General features: G+C 43.5%; 1 protein-coding gene across 1 annotated transcript in view; it reads right to left on the minus strand.

Moving 5' to 3' along the window:
* The window catches only part of SFXN5 (sideroflexin 5), a 932,409-nt gene that overhangs the window by 546,347 nt on the left and 365,658 nt on the right, over window positions 1-20,404 (minus strand). The window contains exon 9 of the mRNA XM_029594581.1: window positions 5,454-5,519. Within this exon, the coding sequence (XP_029450441.1) occupies window positions 5,454-5,519 (66 nt within the window). The remainder of the gene's footprint in view (window positions 1-5,453; window positions 5,520-20,404) is intronic.

The following is a 20,404-nucleotide window of genomic DNA, read 5'->3' on the forward strand; positions in this document are numbered from 1 at the left end:
AGGGACTGAAGCCCAAAGCCGCTGTCAACAAATAGATACGAGAGAAAACAATAGACAAACAAGGATCCAAGAAATAGAAAAAAGAATAGCAAAAATGGCTGCAACAGGCACAACACTAGACAAAATAATAATAGAAAAAATAATAACAGAAAAAATAATTAATGAGATATTGCTGACAATTGCATAGTTATCACATAGTTAAAACATGAATAAAACATCCAAACAAAATAATGTGGAGGGGGAGGGGGGGGAAGGAATAAGAGGCAGAAATTAAATTGGTGAAAAACCTTGCAATAATGGAACATAACAAGAATGAAACAGACCCCACAGAACCGTCCCCCATCGGGATCTTCTCCTGACCCCACAGAACCTTCCCCCTTCATCAGATTTAACCTGTGTTCAGAATTTTTCTTCTAAGTCTGGCCAGGTTTGCTCAATTAAACATCAGTTTTGGAACGTTCTCTTCCCCCACCCCGTGTTCTGCGATTCCCCTTGTTTTGCATTTACTCAAGGCCGGAATCTGAGGGATGTGCTTGTGTCACCTGATCTCAAGAGGGCACAGACAGATGCCCCTAATTCTGCTGGTCACTCTCCTTATGGGTCGTGTGCTGCTTGTCCCCTTTCAGCTTCTCTGAAAAGATTTGAGAACCCTACTACTGGCTAAGTCTTCATCCTACACCATGCTTCCACGTGCTGTACCTTCAGCATGATTTATGTTATTTTATGTGGGCAAAACCATTCGGACCTTAAAGTCCCGCATCCTTGAACATATGAGCTACATTTGGAACTCTCGTGAAGAAGCACCTATAGTTGTGCATTGGCGTGACTTTCATCACCGGATTGAAGATCTTTGTTTCTTCACCATTGAGGTTCCCTCCCCATGAGCTCGCGGGCGTGACTTTGGTGCTCAGTTCATTCAACAGGAACAATGGTGGATTTTTACTTTGAACATGATACAGCCCTTTGGGCATAACCGCGATAGTCAATGGTCTGCCTTCTTCTAAACTGTCCCCCCACCTGTTGCTTCCCCCCTTGTCTCCTGTTAGTCCTCCTTTTTATCCACCGTTCCTCTTCTGTTGTCCCCTCTTTCACCATCTGCTTTTATTTCTCTATTTCTCTTCTTTCACTGTTACTTGCTCTGCCTTACCCTGCTTTCTATTTTCTAGCTCCAGACAGTTCTGTCCCCTCCCCCTTCCCTGTCCCCATTCACTGATTGGCTACCGGCCCTGATCCCCCCCCCTATTTCACGCATTTCCAGGATTATTCCTGCCCCCCCCCCCCCCATGCAAGCTGAACTCCTTTCCGCATTCAGGCTCGAGTCTGTTTTTGTGACCGTAAAATTGCACTATTCTCTTTTTGTTTTTTTACTTATCTGTTTTTATTGCGCTATCTATAACCCATGTTCGCCTCTTATAGGGTGTCCTGCCTCCGACTGTTTGACGGCACCACTGCCACACTTCTTTTTCTGTGACTCAGTCCCTATTATACACAAGCAATTATTTGTGCTTTTTCATGTGCCATTGTTTGGGTAGGTTTTTTTTTAGTTTTTAGTGTTTCCTGTTTTTAAGTTTAAATTAAAATGTTATTAAGCTTTGCTGCGTTTAAACCCTGACTATTTTATTTTTCTTCGTCCTCTCTATGGCTCGGGTTTAGGTTTTCGAGTCCCGTTTGCTCCTGGCTGATCTGGGCACCTGAGCCCATCACGCTCAATCATGCGGAATGTACCCTTAATATATATATGTATTTATTCATTCACTCTTTTGTTTCTCAGCATTGATCTGTGGCAGTCATCACATTTACTTTTTCTTTCAATCCTCTTGTTAGAAATTTGTAGCTGCTCGACCGACCTTTTTGATGCTGTGCTTCTAGGTATAGGAAATCAATACATGTTATATATAGAGATGAAAATAGAGTGTACCTTCATACGATGCGAACCTGCCAGGTTCTGCTATCGTGTCTGTGAGCCACAAAACGGCTTCTAATGATTAGGTACCTCTATAGGATGGTTAGATTGTGTTATTGTCCACGGGTATTGCACTTATCTCATGCTCACACAGTCAGTCTCGAACCGCCGACACCAGGGTGTTTCGGAGCGAGGCTCCTTCTTCAAGGGCAGTACTTGTGATGGGAGAGACTGCTAAGACATTGTGGAAATTTGCAATCGCGGCAGTTTCAGTATTGTGGACTTGACGTTAGTAGTGCGATCAGTTATGCTCCGTGTATTTTTGACGGCTGTCTCTGAGCGGCTCCTTTTACTAACTGGAGCCGCTCAGAGACAGCCGTCAAAAATACACGGAGCATAACTGATCGCACTACTAACGTCAAGTCCACAATACTGAAACTGCCGCGATTGCAAATTTCCACAATGTCTTAGCAGTCTCTCCCATCACAAGTACTGCCCTTGAAGAAGGAGCCTCGCTCCGAAACACCCCGGTGTCGGCGGTTCGAGACTGACTGTGTGAGCATGAGATAAGTGCAATACCCGTGGACAATAACACAATCTAACCATCCTATAGAGGTACCTAATCATTAGAAGCCGTTTTGTGGCTCACAGACACGATAGCAGAACCTGGCAGGTTCGCATCGTATGAAGGTACACTCTATTTTCATCTCTATATATAACATGTATTGATTTCCTGTATTAAGTATCATGTTGTAGACATTGGGTCTTATATTTCAGTGCTTCTAGGTATGGCATGCCTGCAGTATGTTTTCAGCCCCTTTTTTCAAGCCAGCACCTTCTCTTCTTCTTTCCCCATTCCTGGCCCTGTGTTCCCCCTCTTCCTTCTCTCCCTCTCCTTTCTTCCCTTTTCAATCCCCTCTCATACCCCCTCCCCTCCTTCCCCTCTCCCCCCTGCCTCCCCCCTCCTCCCCAGTGTTTTATGTTTCATTTTTGTTATGTTCCATTATTGCAAGGTTTTTCACCAATTTAATTTCTGCCGCTTATTCTTTCCCCCCTTCTCACCCTCCACATTATCTTGTTTAGATGTCTTATTCCTGTTTTATTCATGTGATATCTATGCAATTGTCAGCAATATCTCATTAATTATTTTTTCTATTATCATTTTTTTCTATTATTTTATCTAGTGTTGTGCCTGATGCAGTCATTTTCACTATTCTTTTTCCTATTTCCTGGATCCTTGTTTGTCTTTTGTTTTCTCTCGTATCTATTTGTTGGCAGCTTTGGGCTTCAGTCTCTCCTGACGCAGCCCTTGCGGCGAAACACGGGCTGTGTTGGGGGACCAGCTTCTGAAAACAATCTGCCCTGATTATATCTCGATTGATATCTCCACAACAAGGTTCCCATAATAATTCTATAGCGCTATACTTTCTACATATGGTTTTTCACCAGTGAGTATACTGCTCATCTTCTCCACTATATTTTTTCTGAGTTCATGTTATGCGACAATTCATTTTGGTGGGGGGGTTTTTGTTTTTTTTACTAGAATGAAATCTTTTAAGAAACTCTGCCAAATCCAAATTTTAAAATGTATTCTCTAGATGGCAGGAAGCTACATAAGGTGCTGAAAAGTAAAATTATTTTAGTTTAAAAACATTCTATTGAGGCATGACCATTAACCTCCTGAGCATTGGAGACTCTTTCGATTTCTACATTTCTGTATTTACAAGAGAAACAATTATTCTAGCACATACAAAAGTAGAATGTGCACAGAATTCATTTTAAGACTGAATGAAGCCATCCAGAGTCAAAACAGAATAATCATCTTTCACTTTACTCAGTGGGATGAGAAAAACAATATCATGTAAGGAAAAAAATCTAGCACTCATTTTAAACAGAGGCCACATTTAAGTCTTTGCAAAGAAAAGAAAGCAGATTTTAAAATAACCCAATTCTTTTATATATCAGGCAGAAGCAAGCATCTCATAACTAATTAGACAACATGAAGACTGGATTAAGTTTTATCTGAATATTCGTTGTTTTCCATTCCCTATTTCTCTTTTAAACTATATCCACAGCTACGTATGGTAGTGAAGTTTTTAAACAAAACACAGGCAGCTAATATGAATTCAACAGTAAAAAACACAAATAGTCCAGTGAGTATAAAATCAAAGGTCTGGCTAACCAGCACTGCCTTTGTGACTGGGACTTCCAGGTTCTTTGAGAAAAAATAATTGCAAAAGTTTAACATGCTTTTGTGTTAATCACTATAAATATTGCTCTACCTTACAGACAAGGAAGAGTTTAAAGCTATGGAAAACATGATCTCAAATCACTTGTCCTGACCTTTTTCACAGCAAGCCCCTTATTTCAGATCTTCACCCTCAAGGCTCTTGCCAACCAGCTTGGAAGGAGCTCACTTTAATTAATCCAAGCTCTCTGCAGTCCACTGGGGGGAATGGCACTTGTTTTCAGGTCATCTAGTCCTAATAGGCTCACACTGGGAGGTGATTTGCTGCTAATTGACAGCAGAGATCAGCTAATGAGGTCTAGGGTCTTACAAGCCCAAAAAAGCTAAAGAAAAACTCTTTTCTATATTATTAAAGAGGTGTAATACCTGTTCCAAACTCTTAACTTTAGCTGTTAAACTTAGCCATTTATGAAGTGACATTATTTCATTTGAACAAAAAAATGCAGTTTGGAATCACTTTTCCTTTGGCCGAAATCATTTTTTTTTTTGGGGGGGGGGGGGTTAAAATTGGCTGCTTTGTAAGATATGATACACTTATTGGACCAACATAAAAAAATATCCAAACATATTTAAAAAAAAATCATCATCTCCGATTTTCCCTCTAAATTATAATTAATAAAAAATGATTATTTCAAGGACCTTGCCACGGCAGAAATGGAAAGCATACACTCCAATGAGCTGCCAGGGATGGAAACTGACTGCTGGACAGAGGTGGAGGCCACTAAAGGTGGCAGTGTACAGAGGATCCTACTGTTGGGGTTCTCATCCAAATGGAGGGGCCCACGATGGGGAAGGCATGTAATCCAATTTAGAGAAATTAAATAAATAAATAAAAGATTAGTTTGGCACAGAAAGAAAAAGTGAGATGGAGAATTGAAGAGAAGGAGGCAGGAAGTTAGGATAGGTTTAAAGGAACAGTGGCAGAAAAGCTGGGAAGGGAACAGGAGAGCTCTGAGCCGAGGTCAAGAAGAGTGTTAAAAGGGCATAGGGAAGGGGAGCAGAGAGAAAAGAGCAGATAGGGAAAGACTGGAAGAAAATATAAAAGAACAATAAATGAAGATGGGGCACAGAAAATAGTAAAGCAGAAGAAAAGTAGGTGGCAAAATAAACAAAGAAAAAAAAAGATCATGCAGAAAGAAACAGAGATCCAGTAGGAAAGGAAGATCATAGAGCAGAAGATGCAATGTTTTTGATAAGCATGGAAAGGAGGCTGAGGCAAATAGTTATTCAGGAAAGCTTGCATGAAAAGGAGTCAGAAGGGAATAATTATATCAGAAGGCCAGCAAACAAAGTTTTACTTACTGCTATGGAGACAGCACTTATCACAGCTCCAAAGTAGCCTTGTATGAACTTGGAAGTGGGAGAAGGCTAAAAAATAAAAACAAGCATTATTTCATTATGATCAAATAATATGAAGTAGAAAACTCTTCATCTTTTCCTGGTCCTAGCTTGTTAGGTTATATAACATCAACCTAAATGCAGAAATATTTAATATGGAATCTGTCAAATTGTTATCAAGAGCTACTTTTGACTTGAATACATAATAACCAATTTGCAGAATAAAAATTACTTTCAAAATATATTGCTGGTGCATCAAGGTACAATGATTTTCTACCAATATATTTAATTTACTAATAGAAATACTTATTTTTTTTCTCAGGTTAGAGACTTCCCACTCCTCACTCCTCACATTATAGCCAAGAACAAAACATTTTTGGTTACTTGATTAAAGTTGCTTGGTATACAACATTAGGAGCCATAGATCTGCTTCCCAGATTGCCATACTCCTGAGGAGCTGTAGGAAGATCTGCCTCAGCCACAAGACGTAGCCTCATGCTAAATTGGTGCTCAGTTTACTTTAATCACTTATACTGGTTTAATTTTTTATTTATAACATACCTAATGTTAAATCTCTAATAGTGATACATGATTAAAAATTGCACAATATAAAATTCAACAATTTTAGACAATGGAATATAAAATTAATCATAAATCAAAAATACAACATATGAAAAATAAATCTATAAGCTAATACTACAAATTATTAAAAGCAAACATAATAAAGAACAATAAGGGGCGGATTTTAAGAGCCCTGCTCGCGTAAATCCGCCCGGATTTACGCAAGCAGGGCCTTGCGCGCCGGTGCGCCTATGTTCCATAGGCCTACTGGCGCGCGCAGAGCCCCGGGACTCGCGTAAGTCCCGGGGTTTTCGAAGGGGGTGTGTCGGGGGCATGTCGGGGGGCGTGTCGGATCGGCGCGGCATTTTGGGGGTGGGATGCGGCGTTTTGGGGGCGGGCCCGGGGGCGTGGCCGCACCCTCCGGAATCGCCCCCAGGTCCCGTCTCGGCGCGCTAGAGGCCCGCTGGCGCGCGGGGATTTACTTCTCCCTCCGGGAGGCGTAAATCCCCCGACAAAGGTAGGGGGGGGGTCTAGATAGGGCCGGGGGGGTGGGTTAGATAGAGGAAGGGAGGGGAAGGTGAGGGGAGGGCGAAAGCGAGTTCCCTCTGAGGCCGCTCCAATTTCGGAGCGGCCTCGGAGGGAACGGCGGCAGGCTACGCGGCTCGGCGCGCGCTGGCTACACGAAATCGGCAGCCTTGCGCGCGCCGATCCAGGATTTTAGCGGAAACGCGCGGCTACACGCGTATCTACTAAAATCCAGCGTACTTTTGTTTGCGCCTGATGCGCCAACAAAAGTATGCGAAGGCGCGCTTTTTGAAAATCTACCCCTAAGTAAGCAAATATAATAAAGAATCAATAATAGCAAAAAAATTGCAAAATAGCCCACCCAGTCTGCCATACAGTGTTACATTCAGTAATTCACAATCTAGTTATTGTATAAGTATATTATTGATGTAACCATTATCATTTATATTTTCCTTCCTTCACTCCCTACCTTTCTTCTATCTTCCTAGCTCTAGTAACCCTCTATCACTGTAACTTACCTCCCTTCTTAAACGATTAAGTTAATGTTAATTCATCCTTATTCGATGTAACCTGATGTGATATGACTTGTGTCATGAACATTGGTATAGAAAAGAATTAAATAAATAAATAAATAAATATAAATTCCAATATGGAACCCAACATCCAAGTCCCCTTGCTCCATGACCCTCAACCAACAAATCATATTGTACCACTTTCTTATTGAATATTGTAACTGTTACGGTTCCGGGCCGTGCCCCGGACCCTCCACTTACCTCGGGGACAGCCTGGGCCGCTGTGACACGCCCCCAGGCCTGCTTGACCCTGGCTGTGGTGCTCCCTCCTTGAGGGAGACGTCGTCGTTGCTCCGCAGCTGGCCTGCCCCCTAGGCGCGCGTGCGCGCAGGGGCTCTGCTCTTAAAGGGGCTAGCGAGGGAAATGCAACCCTGCCCTGGGATGACATCACACGCTCCCAGGGTATTTAACCCTGCAACAGGATCTCTTCCCTGCCATGCAACAAGGTTCACTCTGAAAAGAGTTGCTAGTAGCTGCTTTGGATCCTTGGCTTCTGACTTCGGTTTCTGACTCCTGGCTTTCGACTCTGGCTTCTGTCCACCGACTTCTGATTCTGCTTCTTCCTTGGCTTCTGACTTCAGCATCTGACTCCTGGCTTTCGACTCCGGCTTCCATCCACTGACTTCTGATCCAGCTTCGTCCTTTGGCTTCCGACTTCGGCTTTGTCCAGGAGGCCTCGCCTAAGTCCAAGCAGCACGGGTCCTCACGAGCTCCTCTCGGGGGGACCGCGGGCTTCCAGTGGTGAAGATCCAGTTGGCCTCCTGGCTCCAGCTCTTTGTCTCCATTCCTGGGATACCACCTCGCAGGAGACCACTTGTAAGTCCAAGCGGCCTGGGTCCTCACGGGCTCCTCCTGGGGGACCTCGGGTCTCCAGTGGTGAAGATCTCTTGGTCTCCTGTCTGCGCCACCTCCCGGCTTCAACCCCCACTGAGTATCTCCTCAGTGAGCCACCAACTGTTCGAGCCGGCCCAAGGGTTCACGAACCCAACAGTAACTGCCACACTGTGGCTACGTCTTTTGTTTAGAATTGCAAATGGGTATACAGGAGAAAACACCAGAAATGCTTAAAGGACCAGCTCCAGAGATCTGGCCCTGTCCACCTTAAACCCTATACAACAGGGAATCCTGGTCCTGGGCAGAGGTCGCTAGGAAAGGAGTATAACTAGCCAGGCCCAGAATGGACAAGAAGGGCCCGGGAAGAGAAGATACATAGAGAAGGCAAAGATTGCGCAGCTACAAGCTACATTGTTGTTTTCTTGTTTAAAGAACTGCTATGGTAAGCATAGCTGTTTTCTGTTGGGATATTCCATGTCAAGTGAAACAATTTAGAAAATCATCCATGCTCAACCTCCTTCAAATTGAATAAAATTGTGTGTGGTTGTTCACTAGGGCCTCAAACTAACTATTCAAAATTTTTCGGCTGGATGTTTGTTGGTTCAAGAGCTAGAAGTAGCTGAATGAAGGTCATTCTTAGAGTACTGTGCTCCGCGCAACACAAAACAGCCTCTTTGTCTGGGCACTGCAGCCAAACAACCCCTGTAAGGGGCCTGAAATTTTGTGGATTATTACAAACTCTGGTGTTAAGTTCCTATACAAAGTTTGGAATCTAACATGAGCTTGCCACCCTTTTCATGGGCCAGCAAAGTGCTTGAAAACTTTTACAAAATAAATTTAAGGCCTACTTTGATGTCTCATTGCTCCTGATGTATACTTCGATTCAGGCCATAACTAGATTAGTAGTCATGGCCCATGACATACATCTAGGATTTTCACTAGAAGGCTTTGCAGCCAAGTTGAAGCAAAGATATAGTTACATCTTTTTATGCAAATGTTTGCCATTTTTTGGGTGCAAATATCTCTACTGTGTAGTTTTAAATTTTTTTCTTTGCAAAAAAATGTCACCCACTTTCGTCTTGGACCTAGCCTTGCTTTGGTCAGAATTACAGTCCCAAAGACAAGCATCACTTGCATGTATGAATGCACTATGTTAAAAAGAGCCATCTTGGCACCCAACTGTGAAACATGCAAATGAGCTAGAGATGTGAAATTTTACAATGCAGTTCAGTTTACTGTGCATACCACACTTTTAGCTTTTCACATATTTGTTTAGACATTTTCATAAATTAGTCATAAAAGTCAGTGCAAAACTTTGTATGCTGATTAGTTACTTTGCATTGGTCAGTGGTGGCTGAGCCACTGCCAGTCAGGGGTGGATTGGCCTATGGGGGCTGTGGGCATGCCCCAGTGGGTCAATCAAATTGGCCACATGATCTATGCTTGCGGTTTCCTCCGTGCTCCGGTTAGCATATAAGAATGGGCCCAGAGGAGCCGCCACCAGAGCTCATCCCATTGGCCGCTGAAGAAAGAGATGAGATTGCAGGCCGCCAGTGGCAAAAAATAGCTCCTAATATGGAACCTAACATCGTGTAACTACAGCAAGGGTTATTTTTTGCTATATGCAACACCTTGTACTTGTCCACATTAAATTTCATCTGCCCAATCTTCCAGTCTTGCAAGATCCTCCTGTAATGTATCACAGTCTGCTTGTGATTTAACTACTCTGAATAATTTTGTATCATCCACAAATTTGATAACCTCACTCATCGTATTCCTTTCCAGATCATTTATATATATATATATATATATATTGAAAAGCACCGATCCAAGTACAGATCCCTGAGGCACTCCACTGTTTACCCTTTTCCACTGAGAAAATTGACCATTTAATCCTACTCTCTGTTTCCTGTCTTTTAACCAGTTTGAAACCCACGAAAGGACATCGCCTCCTGTCCCATGACTTTACTTTTCATAGAAACCTCTCATGAGGGACTTTGTCAAATGCCTTCTGAAAATCCAAATACACTACATCTTGGAGAGAAAAGAAACAGAAAAAAAGACAATATAAAAGGAGGAGGCTATGGGCCACCTCCGGAGCTGAGGTTGGTGGCAGCCGAAGAAAGGGAAAAGAGGCTGTGATGGCCAGAGAAAAAGAAAGGAGGCTGAGGCTGCAGTCGATGCAAGAGCCCATGCTGGCGACAGCAGAAAAAGAGAAAAAAGAGGCACTGGGACACCGCCAAAACCCACGCTGGCAGCAGTCGAAACACCGCTGAAGCCTAGGTCAATGACAGCCGAGAAATTTAAAAAAGGGAGCTGGCCAGCAGTGGTAACCAAGGAAGTAAAAAAGAGAGGCCACTGCCGGAGCACAGGCCGGAAGTGGCCAAAGAAACAAAAAGAAGGCCACGGGCCACCAACAGAGCCCAGGCTGGAGGTGGCAGGGAAAGAAAAAAGAAGCTGTGGGCTGCCGGTGGTGACCAGCGAAGAAAGATAAGACGGCGGGCTGCCGCCAGAGTCCAGGCTAGTGACAGACAAAGAAAGGGAAAAGAGGCTGCAGCCCGGGATGAAGGCAGCGAAGAAATAAAAAATGAGCCTGCGGGTCACCACCAGAACCCAAACCGGTGGTGGCTGAAGAACAAGAAAAGGCACAATTTGTATGTCTGTGTGTGTATTTGTGTTGGGGGGGGGGGGGGCAGCCAGCTTGTGTGTGTGTATTGGGGATGGTAAACCAGCTTGTGTGTGGGGTTGGGGGGTAGTAAGCCTTCTTGCGTATGGGGTGGGGAGGCAGCCTGCTTGTGTGTGGGGGCAGGTGGGCAGGCAGCCTGCTTGTGTGCGTATGGAGGAGGAGGAAACCTACTTGTGTGTGTGTCGGGGTGTTGGGGAGGCAGCCTGCTTGTGTGTGGGATGGTGGGGAGGCAGCCTACTTGTGTCTGGGGGTAGGTGGGGAGGCAGCCTGCTTGTGTGGGGGTAGGTGGGGAGGCAGCCTGCTTGGTGTGCGTCAGGGCGGTGGGGAGGCAGCCTGCTTGTGTGCGTCAGGGCGGTGGGGAGGCAGCCTGCTTGTGGGGGTGGGAAGACAGCCTGTTTGAGTGTTTATGGGGAGGCAGCCTGCTTGTGTGTGTGTGTGTGGAGGGAGGCAGTCTGCTTGTGTGTGTGGTGGGGAGGCAGTGTGTGTGTGAGTGTGGTAGTGGTGGGAAGGCAGCCTGCTTGTATGTGTGGGGGGGGGGAGGCATCCTGTGTGTGTGTGTGTGTGTGTGTATGAGAGAGGCAGCCTGCTTGTATTTGGGGAGGAGGCATCCTGTGTGTGTGTGTCTGTAAGAGAGAGGCAGCCTGCTTGTATGTGGGGAGGAGGCAGCCTGTGTGTGAGAAAGAGAGAGGCAGCCTGCTTGTATGTATGTGTGTGTGTGTATGTATGTATGTGTCTGTGTGTGTGTGTGTGTGTGTGAGGCAACCAACCTACTTGTGTGTGTGAGAGAGGAGTTTATGTTTGTGTGTGCGAGTGAGAATGGGAGGAAGGAAAAAATGTGTGCATCCTGTCTCTCCAGCTAATCGATGACAATTTTAGTATGTCTGGAAATCAAATGTTCCCAGGTATGGAGATAAGGGGATTTTTTTTTTTTTTAAATCCTTACTCGTTTTAATTATTGAGTATTTTTTATGTATCTCCCAAACACACACACAAAATATTTCAAAACAGTACATTTTTTAAAAAAGCATCTGCTATTTTTATTTGTTCTTTTGTTTAGTATGGTTTTATTATTTTTTATATTTTTTGGTTTTGTTTGATGTTTTATGAAGAATAGTTATATTTCTGTTTTTCATATACAATGTCTGGCTTGTTGTGGTTTCCAGTTCAGTTTTGTGTTTGTTTCTGAATTTGTCTGTATTCTGCCTGTGTTAGACCGAGGTGAAGTATTCTGTTAGGGTGTAGTTTCTGTGTAGGGATATATATATAGCATCTTGGCTTGTTGTTTTCCTTTTAAGAGGTGTATTGATGTTTTTAGGATTTGGTGTAATATTTGCAGTATTGACTTTTCATGAGCAGGGTTGTTTTTGTTTGAGTGTTGGCAGTTAGTTCTTTTTTGGTATGTAAGGTTTACTATATTGTAACTGTAATTTAGTTTACTTATGGCTTTCTGAGGGCCACACCCAACACATTACAGTATCCCTAATACCATATGAGTTCCAATCTTTTTTACTTTTTTGTAGGGTTTTATGGTTAGTATCACAGAGGTGCATGTAAAGATAATATACCTGTTGTGATATAAGATTGTACTTTGTCCTTTTTTTCATGCAAAATCTTATTTCAAATTCATAATTTTTAATTAGGTGGGGGTGGGGGTGCACTGCAGTTGCAAAGTTATAAGGTTTGCCTAGGATGACTAATACACTTGTACCCACCCTGGCTGCACTGGCTCCATGTAGGGAAGCAGAATTCCATATGGAGCTGTGCTATTAAGGGCAAATAAGCCTCTCCCCAGTCTTGGCTGCAGCAGTGATGCATATGGTCTTGGCCATGGCTTAATTTTCTTTTTCTTAAACCCTGGAGGAAGCAGGCAGTAGGGATCACTTCTGATAACTCATCCCCAGGAGTAGGTAAGGCAGAGCAGAGCTTAGGGAATCATAAAAGCAGTAGACTATGTAGCACACAAGTCAATGAGCATGTGCTGGAGTGGGGGAAGCCCTGAAAAGTGGAGGCAAGCTCCTTACATAGAAAGGAAGGGGGTGAGGCTTGAGTCTGAGGAGGCTGGCAGAGCTCTGAGAAGGGCATATTGAGCACCCGTTTTCCTAAATGTGCACATCCACATCCCCTGTGTGCCCAATGCAATATTTAAATGAGAGAGAAAGTGGAGCAGTGTACAAAGAGTGCATTAAGGAGAAATACATGTTTCTGGCACTTCAGTTTATTTCATTAGGCATACAGACATCTAAAGTGCGCAGTCCTAGCAAAAGTGCATCACTTACATGAAATTACAGCAATCTGCAATGTGTGTTGTTTACCAAAAGGAAAGCAATTGTCCACAATTTTTTTTAAGATATCCTTTACCTATTCATCATACTCTGCGCCACTACTCCCAATATATTTACATTTCAATGCTACCCTACAAGGGGCACATTTATCGCAACACAGACGTCAAATTTTATATATTTCTCATGAGTCCCTGACTGTGAGTAAACTTTATTTCACTTCCAGAGCTGGAATTAATTTTCCATCATAAAAAATTGTGCATTGTGTGCCCAGCCTTTAAGTGCAACGGGCAGTAATGGCTAATGTTTTCATTTGCATGAAATTTAAATGCCATGGGTGCTATACGATATGCTTTGGTTAGGGCATGTGTTTTAGACTCATTAATCTCCTTGTGCATTGGATGCTATTATTGCACACTTTAAATGTACGTCCAACAGCGAATAAAACCTGTGTGCTGGGTTGGGGGCACCTAATTGCATTGGCCTGTCAATTTGTTAGGAAAAAGGTAAACTTTATGTTGGGGATTTTTTTCTCAATTCTGGCAGGCTCCAGGTCACATGATCTACTTTCAATTATTATCTAGGTGTGCTTTTGGAAGCTGCTAAAGTACGTGCCACACGGCGCACAAATGAGTTAGATACCCCGTGAGCCAGTTTTGGAAAAAATCCCCCGAGATGATATTTTCTTGCAGTCTGCCCTAGTTGCCAATTCAGCAAAATTGACAACCCCATTATCTAGGGCAGTGATGGCCAACCTTTTGAGCTCAGTGTGTCAAAATTCATTAAAAAAAACCGAGCATAACTCGGGTGGTGTGTCACTTCTAGAAAAATTCATAATTTTGTGATATTTGTAGCTCTAATCAATAACAAAAAGTTATAATTTTAATATGTACTGTATTTATTAATAAAGCAAAAACAAATAATTCTTTACCTTACCTGCTTAGTGACTTTTTTGTTGCTGAATTTCATTGGCTAAATCTTCAATTGAAGGTTGGTATTTCGTACACTTCAAGTCCAATCAAGCATTACAAACTTCATCTGTCAGTCGGTTTCTTTTATTGGCTCCCATTCATTTTCACACCACTCCCTCCCCATCCCCCAGGCATGCACACATTCATTCTCACACACACAGACCCCCAGGCAGGCACCCATGCATTCACACACACACACCCCCAGGCAGAGTCCCATTCATACACATGCACACACTAAAGGCAGACCCCCCTCTCTTTTGCCAGCAACCTCGGAACCTCTCTCATTCCTCTGCTGCCACAGTCACTGCTGCCACATGGCTATTGGAGAGGTGCCGATTGCTGTTACTGACACTGAAGCCCATTCTGCTGCCTCCTGTGCAGGCCCTGTGGGCTTCCACTTTCTCCATGCTGTTCTCGTACATTGTGAGATCCATAGAGAAAGTGCTATTCTTGCACATTCCCTAAGATTACATGTGCCAATCACTAAAAAGTAATTTTTTTTTTTGCCTTTGCTGTCTGATCTTAGTTTTCTAATTGGTTGGTCACAGGCTTTTTTTTTCCACCTTCCCTTTCTTATTGTTTTGCCAATTCCTTTTATATTGTCTTTTTTTCTGTTTCTTTTCTCTCCATCTTCTTCCCTCAAACACACAGTCAGGTTCTCATTCTCACATGCATTTCTCTCTCACACACACACACACACACACACACAATCTCTCACTGGCACATGCTCTCTCTCATACAATCATTCATACACACAGGCTCTCACTGGCATATGCTCTCTCTCATACAATCATTCATACACACAGGCTCTCACTGGCACATGCTCTCTCTCATACAATCATTCATACACACAGGCTCTCTCTCATACAATCATTCATACACACAGGCTTTCACTGGCACATGCTCTCTCTCTCTCACAAACACACAGAGGCTCTCACATGCTGTCTCTGCAAACATTCAGGTCCTCACTCTCACACACAATCTCTCAATTCATCTCATACACGCACACATACACACTCTACGGACCCTCAGCCTCTCTCTCACCTCTGGGCCTCCTCTTTGCGGGTCGCCGCAGAATGGGCTCTGCAGCGGCCCTGATCTTCTTGGGCCGCGGCGGCCCTGCTACCGGGCCTCTTCCTCTTCTTGGGCCGCTGCGACTTGGAATTCGCGGCGGCCCGTAAACGCAAATGCTGCTCCTCTTCTGCACGCGCTGATGCTTCACCTCCTCCCTGCCCACGCGGCTCCGGCAACGTTTACTTCCGGGGACGCACAGGCAGGAAGGAGGAGGAGCATCAGCGTGTTTAAATGCGATCTTTGTTTTGAGCCTCATCGCTGCGCCGCATGAGCCTCCCTGCACTCGGGGGCATTGGTGGAGAGGTCCGGAGAGTAGGGGGATACTAAAAAAACAAATTTTAAAGGGTCGGAGCAGCTGAAAAAGAAAAGGCTCAGCACACCCGATAAAAAAAAAAAAAAATTCCCGATAGTCCTTGAAACGCTGCGCTTCAGCAAAAACGTCTCAGCGTGTCACCTCTGACACGCGTGTCATAGGTTAGCCATCACTGATCTAGGGACCACTACAGACAGCCAGACAAGGTACCAGCCACAAGTTTCCAAGCTTTTATTTAAGCACAAAACAAGAAAAGGAAAGACACTACCTATGAGAATTGCTTAAACTGCAGATTTCACAAAATTCACTTACAAGCAGTTTTTAAAAAGCCTGCACACATACAAATTGGTGGTTACGCGCTTGGCTGGGCCCTGCACATCCCGTACGCATTTTCGAAAGGGCCCGGCCACGCACATAACCCCTGATATGCGCTGAAGTGCCGGGCCAACTAAAAGGGGTGGACCAGGGGCAGGCTAGGACAGCAGCCATTAGGAGCGGACTGAGAGGGAACTGGGCAAAGTCGTGATCGCGTCGATGCGCATACTTTAGAAAATTCCTGCCACCTGCGCATGTGAGTCGTGGGCAGCCCCCACATGCATTTGCGGATGTTAAAATCTGATACACATGTGCACACGGATATCATATTTTTTAACATGTGCACACCGATGCGCACATGTTATAGAATGATCGCGGCCATGTGTGGGCACCGGGAACAGCGTACACATGGATGCACATGCATTGGTTTGAAAAGCTACCTTTAAGTCTTCTTTCCTGTCTTAGACATGTGTTACGCTCGCCAGTTGCTGTTTCGCGCGGCTGGCCTCACTCAAGCAAGATTGGGTCCAAAATAAAACAGTACGACTTTTGTAGAAAAATAAAAGCTCTTTCAAATGACATAGAAACATAGAAACATAGAAATGATGGCAGAAGAAGACCAAACGGCCTATCCAGTCTGCCCAGCAAGTTTCGCACTTTTTTTTTTTCCATACTTATCTGTTTCTCTTGGCTCTTAGTAACCTTTTGGTTCTATTTCCCTTTCACCTCCACCATTAATGTAGAGAGCAGTGTTGGAGCTGCATCTAAGTGAAATATCTAGCTTAATTAGTTAGGGGTAGTAACTGCCGCAATAAGCAAGCTACACCCAAGCTTATTTGTTTACCCAGACTATGTAATTCAATCCTTGTTGGTTGTCTGTATATAGATCCACTTTTCTTCATTCCCCCTGCCGTTGAAGCAGAGAGTTATGCTGGATTTGCATTGAAAGTGAAGTATCAGTCTTTCTCCCCTGCCGTTGAAGCAGAGAGCTATGCTGGATATGCATTGAAAGTGAAGTATCAGTCTTTCTCCCCTGCCGTTGAAGCAGAGAGCTATGCTGGATATGCATTGAAAGTGAAGTATCAGTCTTTCTCCCCTGCCGTTGAAGCAGAGAGCTATGCTGGATATGCTTGAAGTGTCAGACTTTCTCCCCTGCCGTTGAAGCAGAGAGCTATGCTGGATATGCTTGAAGTGTCAGACTTTCTCCCCTGCCGTTGAAGCAGAGAGCTATGTTGGATATGCTTGAAGTGTCAGACTTTCTCCCCTGCCGTTGAAGCAGAGAGCTATGCTGGATATGCTTGAAGTGTCAGACTTTCTCCCCTGCCGTTGAAGCAGAGAGATATGTTGGATATGCTTGAAGTGTCAGACTTTCTCCCCTGCCGTTGAAGCAGAGAGCTATGCTGGATATGCTTGAAGTGTCAGACTTTCTCCCCTGCCATTGAAGCAGAGAGCTATGCTGGATATGCATTGAAAGTGAAGTATCAGGCTTATTTGGTTTGGGGTAGTAACTGCCATAAAAAGCAAGCTACTCCCTGCTTTTTTGTGAATGCAAATCTTTTTTTTTCCCACATTCATTTATGGATCCACAGTGTTTATCCCTCGTCCCTTTGAAGTCTTTCACACTTCTGGTCTTCACCTCTTCCTCTGAAAGAGCATTCCAGGCATCCACCACCTTCTCCGTGAAGAAATACTTCCTGACATTGGTTCTGAGTCTTCCTCCCTGTATCCATCACCTTTAAAAAGAAAAGATCAAAAAACTACACAGTAGAGATACTTGCACCGGAAAATTGGCAAAAATGTATATTAAAAAGTGACATTGTGTCTTTATATAATTATATCTTTGCTTCCAATTGCCTGTAAAGCCTCTTAGTGCAAATCTCATATGTATATGCCATGAGCCATGACTTTTGGTCCAGTCAGGACCCGAATCAAAGTATAGGTCAGGAGCAATAAGGAGTCAAAGTAGGCCTTATGTTTCTTTTGCAAAAATTTTCACATACTTTGCTGGCCCATAATAAGGGAGGCAAGCTCATATTATGTTCCAAACTTTGCACTAGGACTTACCAGCAGGGGTTGTACTAATCCACAAAATTTCAGGCCCCCTTAGGTTGTGTAGAGCATGGTACTCAGAGGTGACCTCCATTCAACTGCCTCTAGCTCTCCAACCAATGGAGATCCCGGTGAAAAATTGAGTACGGTTTTGTTTGAGACCCTAGAGAACATCCCTGCAAATTTTTGTTCAATTTGGAGGAGTTTGAGCGTGAACCCCTTGTCCACTTGATATGGAATGACCCGGTTTATTAACAAAAGTTGATGAGAAACAAGCTAGAGTCTAGGTTAGGTCTATATTCTGGATTGCCACAAATTGCTCACAGTGCCACAAAAATTGCAACTGCCACTCTGGGCAGGTTAACCCCGCTCTATGCAGATTACTCCAATGACCATACAAACACAGAATATGAAGATAGATAAAAACCATACAGCTTATCAAGTCTGCCCAGCCATATCTCCTGTTCAGCTTTATAGTTACTTTCTTTCCCTCTGAGATCTCCTGTGCTTATCCCATGCTCTCCTGAAATCTGATATTGTCTTGTATCCATCACCTTCAAAGGGAAACTGTTCCATGCATCCATCATACTTTCTGTAAAGAAATATTTCCTTTCAGTACTCCCGAGTATACCCCTTTTCACCTTCTTCCCATGACCCTTAGTTCCAGAGTTTATTTTCCATTGAAAAGGACCCACATCCTGTGATTTAGACATTTATTCCTTGAAGGTATTTAAATATCTCTATCATTTCTTCATGCCCTCCAGAGTATGAATATGTAGCAAGCTACTATAAACCAGGTTCCTTCCCCCAAATGCTTATCATTTGTTGGACCCTTACAATGTGGACCAAGCTGCATCTGGATCTGAGTGATGTGTTTGGACTTGCCTAAAAAAGGTTTTAAAGCCTGCAGAAACTGCAAGCCAACACAGCCAAGGTGAAGGAATAAAAACCCCTGTGTGCTCTTCTATGAATAACAAATGTTCTGCAAGAACCAGCATCCAGTACTCACAGTGTTAACAAGTTGGAAAAAGGGCTGGACTGTTTAGCCTGCCCAGAGAACAGCATTACATAGCTAGCAGAGGAGGAAGCCAAAGAAATGCTGGGAGACCATTTAAGGAAGAAAAGGTGCAAAATGGTTGGCTCTGCCTATGTGTGAGGGGTGGTGACAGCCAGGAGTTGGAACCAGGAGCCAGGAAGAGAGGAGTATATCTGTCAGCCCTGCAATCAGTTCTTCTACTGAAGAGCTGATTATTGAGAGGGAGAGACAGAATCTGCACTCTGAGGAAATAGAAAGACAGACAGCTGTTTTTGCTTCATAGCCAAGCTATCTGTATAATCCCAACAAGAGACAGAGGAGTCAGGAGCTGAGAGACTGCTTTTCCAGAGATATTCAGGCCCAAGAGCACAATGATGGATCACCCTCCTAAGAGACTGAGTTAAGTAATCTAAACTTTGCACAGAGAGTATTTTAGCAGAGGAGGGAGAAGGTTTATTTCCTTGCCTTTTGTCCCCAAATTCAGTATCTCATCATAATTACTTCAGCTTTTCAGCCAAAGTCAAGAATAAACCTTTGCTGGGCAAGAAAAACTGGTGGACCATGGTCTTTCTGTAAGAGACTGAAACCATGCCAGTTCCGGAAATGGTTTTCAGGGGTGATGAGTCAGACGAACTGAACGAAATCACCATGAACCTGGAAGATATAGTAGGCCAGATTGACAAACTAAAGAGTAGCAAATCACCTGGACCGGATGGTATGCATCCTAGGGTACTGAAGGAACTAAAAAATGAAATTTCTGATCTATTAGTTAAAATTTGTAACCTATCATTAAAATCATCCATTGTACCTGAAGACTGGAGGGTGGCCAATGTAAACCCAATATTTAAATAAGGCTCCAGGGGCGATCTGGGTAACTATAAACCAGTGAGCCTAACTTCAGTGCCAGGAAAAATACTGGAAACTATTCTCAAGATCAAAATCATAGAGCATATAGAAAGACATGATTTAATGGAACACAGTCAACATGGATTTACCCAAGGGAAGTCTTGCCTAACAAATCTGCTTCATTTTTTTGAAGGGGTTAATAAACATGTGGATAAAGGTGAACCGGTAGATGTAGTGTATTTGGATTTTCAGAAGGCATTTGACAAAGTCCCTCATGAGAGGTTTCTATGAAAACTAAAGTCATGGGACAGGAGGCGATGTCCTTTCGTGGGTTTCAAACTGGTTAAAAGACAGGAAACAGAGAGTAGGATTAAATGGTCAATTTTCTCAGTGGAAAAGGGTAAACAGTGGAGTGCCTCAGGGATCTGTACTTGGATCGGTGCTTTTCAATATATATATATATATATATATATATATATATATATATATATATATATATATATATATATAAATGATCTGGAAAGGAATACGATGAGTGAGGTTATCAAATTTGTGGATGATACAAAATTATTCAGAGTAGTTAAATCACAAGCAGACTGAGATACATTACAGGAGGATCTTGCAAGACTGGAAGATTGGGCAGATGAAATTTAATGTGGACAAGTACAAGGTGTTGCATATAGCAAAAAATAACCCTTGCTGTAGTTACACGATGTTAGGTTCCATATTAGGAGCTACCACCCAGGAAAAAGATCTAGGCATAATAGTGGATAATACTTTAAAATCGTCAGCTCAGTGTGCTGCAGCAGTCAAAAAAAGCAAACAGAATGTTAGGAATTATTAGGAAGGGAATG

The sequence above is a fragment of the Rhinatrema bivittatum genome, chromosome 1, assembly GCF_901001135.1.
Source record: "Rhinatrema bivittatum chromosome 1, aRhiBiv1.1, whole genome shotgun sequence".
Classification (NCBI taxonomy): Eukaryota; Metazoa; Chordata; class Amphibia; order Gymnophiona; family Rhinatrematidae; genus Rhinatrema; species Rhinatrema bivittatum.